The sequence below is a fragment of the Triplophysa rosa genome, linkage group LG3 (assembly GCF_024868665.1).
Source record: "Triplophysa rosa linkage group LG3, Trosa_1v2, whole genome shotgun sequence".
Lineage (NCBI taxonomy): Eukaryota > Metazoa > Chordata > Actinopteri > Cypriniformes > Nemacheilidae > Triplophysa > Triplophysa rosa.
In genome coordinates this window covers 9,791,970-9,798,156 of record NC_079892.1, presented here as the reverse complement: position 1 = coordinate 9,798,156, position 6,187 = coordinate 9,791,970, and the positions used below count along the sequence as shown (strand labels likewise).

General features: G+C 41.7%; 1 protein-coding gene across 1 annotated transcript; it reads left to right on the top strand.

The window, feature by feature from the left end:
- Nucleotides 1–378: 378 nt before the first annotated feature.
- gpr37a (G protein-coupled receptor 37a) lies at nucleotides 379–4,983 on the top strand. Its single transcript, XM_057330443.1, has 2 exons — nucleotides 379–2,106; nucleotides 3,535–4,983. Exons 1-2 carry the CDS (start codon nucleotides 1,213–1,215, stop codon nucleotides 4,354–4,356), a joined length of 1,716 nt encoding a protein of 571 aa, XP_057186426.1. The 5' UTR covers nucleotides 379–1,212; the 3' UTR covers nucleotides 4,357–4,983.
- The last annotated feature ends 1,204 nt before the right edge of the window (nucleotides 4,984–6,187 follow it).

Sequence of the window (6,187 nt, the reverse complement as noted above, 5' to 3'; positions counted from 1 at the left end):
ATGAATTTCAACAAATTTGTTACACTGTACTAGTTACTTGTACACTTGTTGTTTTTAATGCAAATGAGCCTAAATGTAATATTGTTTTTTCATAATTGTTAAAAGTAAATCAGCTATACAGTATTGGTTATTAAGTAATCCATTACAACACCAAACGTTGAAGATCTTTGAAATTCAAGTCTACGGGTGTGTGAACCCTGGTTTAAATGTATAGTTTAATAACCAAAATTTTAATTCTGTCTTCGTTTACTCGCCCTCAAGTTGTTCCAAATCTGTATAAATGTCTTTGTTCTGATGAACACAGAGAAAGATATTTGGAAGAATGCTTGTAACCAAACAGTTCTTGGACCACATTGACTACCATATAGTAGGGGAAATTGCTTTATAAATTTAAGTGTTCTGTTGAACACAAAAGAAGATATTTTGAAGAATGTACAGTTCTGGGTCACTTTTGACTACCATTGTAATTTTTCCTACTATGGTAGTCAATGGGGTCCAAGAACTGTTTGGTTACAAACATTCGTCCAAATATCTTTCTCTGTGCTCAACCAAACAAAGACATTTATACAGATTTGGAACAACTAGAGAGAGAGAGAGTGAGTCATTCATGACAGATTTTCATTATTGGGCGAACTGTCCCTTTAAGGCACCTCTTTGGATATAGGTGTGGCATGTTGACAAGCAGTCTTGACTAAAAAGTGAAACTAACAGTTGGTTTGATGCTCTACAAATAGGATGAAGTTGTGTTTGAGTCCGCTAGGCGGCGCTCGTCTCTCTGTATTGTACTTAACGTTTGCGATCGGCGCGTGCTGACGGAGCTTCACATGAAGGGCTGCATCAGGAGCGCGCGGGCGGACATGGACAACACTCAAACATCTTCACTTTACTGGATCTCCATGACCTTCACATATGGTCTTTCTTCAATGACAAGATCTTGTTAACGTGTCCGCGGTCCAAGGGCTCAAACTAGCTTTGTTTGAATCTACTTACTTGTTATTTGACCGGACATCTGTGGGGAAACTTGGAGAAGACCAGATTCTGGATTTACTCACTTTTGCTGTTAAACACTTTTAAATGAATGAAATGAACTAACGTTAGAGATATCTATCTATAAAATATGCCAACGAGGACTAAGCTTGACATTTGTTTTCCGTAACAATCTTGGATTTTACATATGAGGATATTTCGAGGAATCCTCACAAGAAAAACAGGATGAAAATGCAACTGTTGCGCGTGTTTTGTTTGCTGGTGTGTTGTGAAGTCTCGGTGGTTTTCACGCGTATTCCTAACGGGACCGATGTCAATTCAGACGTCGATTATTTGACTTCAGAATCACGTCAAGTCAGGACTGACAGCCTGAAACGACGTGCAACTTCCGATAACTTTAACGACGAACAAATACAATCCCCAGGTTTGTCTGGAACGATCAAAACGATTCAATTAATAACCGAGAATGACTCGGTCACTGTAAATAGAGGACCGTCGAGACAGAAACACGAAAACGCTCGCGCTTTGGACAAATACAGTCAAACCAAGTCGTTTCTGAGACAAGTACGCGACAAAAGTGGCTTCAAAGTGGGTCATCGCCGACAGAAAAGAGAGACGGTGAATAAGACGAGAAATGAACAAGACAGGAATCGAGTTACTGAGTCGTCCAAGGATAAACTTCAGACATTCCCGAAGCCTGCAGCGCAGGTCCAACCCACAAACTTCCCAGATGATCCCACAACCCTCCCCGAGTGGGACGTCTCACCTGTGGAAGACTATGAGGAACCGTATACTCCATTGGGTCCCTTTAACACCAGCTCGAGGACCCCAGGTGTGAAGAACCCCTTTTACCCCGTGACAGGTGACTCGTATGGCGCATATGCCGTCGTGTGTATATCCGTCGTCATCTTCACCGTGGGAATTATCGGGAATATTGCGATCATGTGTATAGTTTGTCACAATTACTACATGAGGAGCATCTCAAACTCACTGCTGGCCAATCTGGCCCTGTGGGATTTTGTCAACCTCTTTTTCTGCCTGCCCCTCGTGATATTCCACGAGCTCACTAAGGATTGGCTGCTTGGGGAGTTTTCCTGTAAAATTATTCCTTATATTGAGGTAAATCCCATTGGATGTGTTCAGGTTGATGCGGAATTATGTTTTTTACCTTTTAATGAATGTTTTTATTGAACTTCCAAAACCAAACATATATAACCACAATCCACATAATAACTCAATGCGATGTGCAATTTTAGTATTGTTTTACTATTACTACACAGCAAAATCGCCAGTGTTAAAAAAGGTCAAATTAACACTCACAGTGTTTATATAATTCACACTTTGAGAGTGTGGATTATATATACACTGTGCGTGTTAATTTGACCTTTTTTAACACTGGCGATTTTTCTGTGTTATCAATTTCATCACAAAAGTAACATAAATAAAAATAACATAAGTCAGAGAGGAATGACAGTATATAATATCGAAAGATGAAATTAAAATAGAAATAAATATCGCAAGATCAGTTCCATAGCCGGTATAAAATTTCCTCAAAATGTCAAAAACTGCAAATATTCTTGTAGGGCATCAGTTTAGATTTCATGTTCGATATCTTTCAGGACTGTAAATGATCAAACAATGCACATAATTTGGTCCATATTTCTATATAGTGCTGTTCAACGTATATTTTCATAGTTCCATAATGTAGTTCGATATGTCTATACCAGGTTTGTTTTTGAACTTGTGCATTTTACAGCAAGTTTTCCCATAATTCATGTAATGCGTGTAGGTCACTCAGGATAGACGTGTGTTTTGTCTTCCTCGCTCATATACTGTAGTATGAGGGGGGAGTGTCTCGTCTACAGAGACACAAAGAGGTAGTGGCGTTGCCCTCGGGCAGCATTCAGATTGTATCATGTGTTTCTGAGGAAGTGTCCCCATTGGTGCCACTATCGTGGCTTTAATCTCCTGACACACCACAGAGCTCCAGTGTCTACACCCTTGATTCAACATGACCTGCTAACCCGATCACAATACTTCAACAAAACAATGATGTCTATGGCCCACATGGAGAAAACATGCTGAATTTTCAATTTGTTCCTCAAAGAAGAAATTACTGTAAATTTACGGTAACCAGGCTTTAAAGGGATAGTTCACCTAAAAATAAAAATGTTATCATTGATTCACCCTCATGTTGTTTGAAACCTGCATATGACTCTTTCATCTGTGGAACACAAAATAAGATATTTTGAGAAATGTCTCGGTGGTTTTGTGTCCATACAGTGGAAGTCAATGGAAGCCAATGTTTCTTGGTTACCAACATTCTTCAAAAAACATTCATAAAGGTTTGCAATGACGTGAGGGTGAGTAAATGATGGATTGTTATTTTTTCTTCTTCGAACTAACCGCATATTAAAATCTGTTTATTTGAACATCAACGTTTCCTGTTTGTATTGCAGAAAGTACTCCCTGTGTACTTTTCTGCTTGATTTGTATTATTTAGAACACTTCTTTTGTAATAAACATCTTCGTCCCTTTGCCTCCCAGGTGGCTTCTGTTGGAGTCACAACATTTACATTGTGCGCGTTGTGCATTGACCGTTTCCGTGCTGCGAGCAACGTCCAGATGTACTACGAGATGATCGAGAACTGCACTTCCACTACGGCCAAACTGACTGTGATCTGGCTCGGCGCTCTGCTCCTGGCCCTGCCCGAGCTCCTCATCCGGCAGCTGGTTAGAGAAGAACGCGAGCCTCCGGAGGTGACGCCATGCGAGCACTGCGTGGTCCGGATCTCCACGTCCCTCCCGGACACTCTTTACGTGCTCGGCCTCACCTACAACAGCGCCCGTCTCTGGTGGTACTTCGGCTGCTACTTCTGCCTGCCCACCGTCTTCACCATCATCAGTTCGGTGGCGAGCGCTCGCAAGATCTCCAAAGCCGAGCGTGCCAGCGTCCGTGGCAACCGCAAGCAGATCCAGTTGGAGAGCCAGATGAATTGTACGGTGGTGGCTTTGGCAATCGTGTACGGTTTCTGCGTTATTCCGGAGAACATCAGCAACATTGTTTCGGTGTACATGGCCACGAGCGTGCCGCGTCGCACGCTGGACATCCTGCATCTGGTGAGTCAGGTGATGCTCTTCTGCAAATCCGCGTTTACGCCCGTGCTCCTTTTGGTGCTTTGTCGGCCTTTCGGTAAGGCTTTTTTGGACTGCTGCTGTTGTTGTTTGGAGGAATGCGGGCCGATGAAGTCCTCCGACGCCACCAGCGATGAAAATGTCCAGGATGGCACCACCGAACTTGAGCTTTCGCCGTACAGCACCGTCCGTACGGAGCCATCTACCTTAGCGACAGTGGGAACACACTGTTGAGGTTGAACCCCTACCTGTGAGGTGCGGGTACATTACAAAGGGCTTCGTACTGAATAAACCACTTGAGAGAAGTTATTTTACACAGTTTTAAGATGTGCAGTTCTTGTTTTTACACTGTATTATGTTAGGCTTTGTTTTGGGGGGAGATACCCACAAACCTTGAAAATATGGATACAGAAAAATTATTAAAGGACAGATGATCTTAGAGATTCAAATACCTATTGCTGTTTACGACAGAAAACGTGAGTATCATGTATAGTTTGGTGAACGTTTATAGAAGTATTGAAGGATTATGAATTAATTCACATGCAACTGTTATTTTTGCACAGTTTTCTTACCCCTAGAGTTTGTTTTATTTTTATCGGATCGTTTCTGTTTTTGTATTTATGTTCTGTCTTTAAGACTTGCAGAAAGTAATATATAGAACTAGCGGTTTGTAGGGTTTGTTTTTTGTGGACATTGGCGATTCTTGTGAATCGGTTAAAAGTCAAGCCTAGGTCCCTTGCTATGTAAGTATTGAATTCACTCTGTATTTGCTAGCAGAAATTGTACGATGCTCTTCAATTCGGAGGAGCAGATGTTGTTTTAGCCAAGATATCACTTTTTAATAAAAGAAGCTGAAAGGTCGTACCGGCTTACGAGAATTTCTTCAAGATATCTGGGTAGTAATGAAACATCTTGATAAATGTATCATTCACTGAAACAGAAGATTGTGTTTTGATCACACTGGTTTTAAGCGTGTTTTGGAGTTTCGCATCAGACATTAATTTGCAAAAAATGTTTTACGCTCGCTTGAGGTGGTTTTTCTTTTTTGCGAAAAAAAGTTGATGCGAAACATGGGAGATGGAAAAGAATTTGCCGAATAAAATCTGACTTAGCGAACATTAAAGCCATGAGACGAAGCGGCTGTTACCGTTGATTGTGTCTTTATGGTTTCCAGATCTTTTTTATTTACTGTTCGTTACTAGGTTACCAATAGAGGGCATGCATTGACGTCACTTTCCCACGTGAACGGGCCGGGACACGCCCCCCTTGAGCGCCAGGACACGTTCCCCTGAGTGGTAAAACACGCATCAAAATAGCTGAGGAGAATAGGAGAAACAAAGAAATTACAAGCAGCTGGACTCGACGGTGATCCTTACGACGTCTCTACGACTTACAAAGGAATCGGGTGTTCCTGGACACTGAAATGTTGCGCGGAATTGCGTTTCCTGATATTGTAAGCAGTCATTTTGCCACCCAGGAGGGCACGCTCAGGCTCACACGTCCATACCCTCTATACCACTGGGATCCGTTCGAGGAACTTGATGGAAACGCAGCAATTTCACATTAGTCTTTCCTCCCGTTATTGCGAACTTTGCAAAGATTTGCATTACGTTTGGATGGAAACCCGGCTATTGTGTGATTCTGTTTTGTGGATTTGTTCTAGAGATCTTTATAAACCGTACCTAAGGAATGCTCTATCTTGGGGAAGGTGTTTGTTATCAGGCTTGCAAATCATCAATACAGTGCTTTTCTAGCACACAGAGGGTATTGTTGAAGGCTGTGGCCAGTTCAACGTTAGGCATTCATAATGCCGTGGGCCTCATGAGGTCACACGCTGAAATGCAAAATGGCTTGAGAGTCTAGAGAATGATGTAGGACGCCTGTTTTGACCAACAGTGCAGCTGGAGATTGGTTACGGGTCTGGAGGTTTATATACCACAGCCTTACAGTAGAAATTTAACTTTTTCTCAGATTAAATACACTATTGCCAAAATTATTGGGACTCCCCCTTATAATAAACATAATTAAAAATATCTTAACGTTAGAGCATATAATGATAATCTAG

What these genes read in the sequence shown, in the direction of transcription:
- gpr37a (XM_057330443.1), top strand. Translation starts at nt 1,213, where the DNA reads ATGAAAATGCAACTGTTGCGCGTGTTTTGTTTGCTGGTGTGTTGTGAA. An exon ending in AAATTATTCCTTATATTGAG is followed by an intron (nt 2,107 to 3,534) that starts GTAAATCCCATT and finishes TTTGCCTCCCAG; the next exon opens with GTGGCTTCTGTTGGAGTCAC.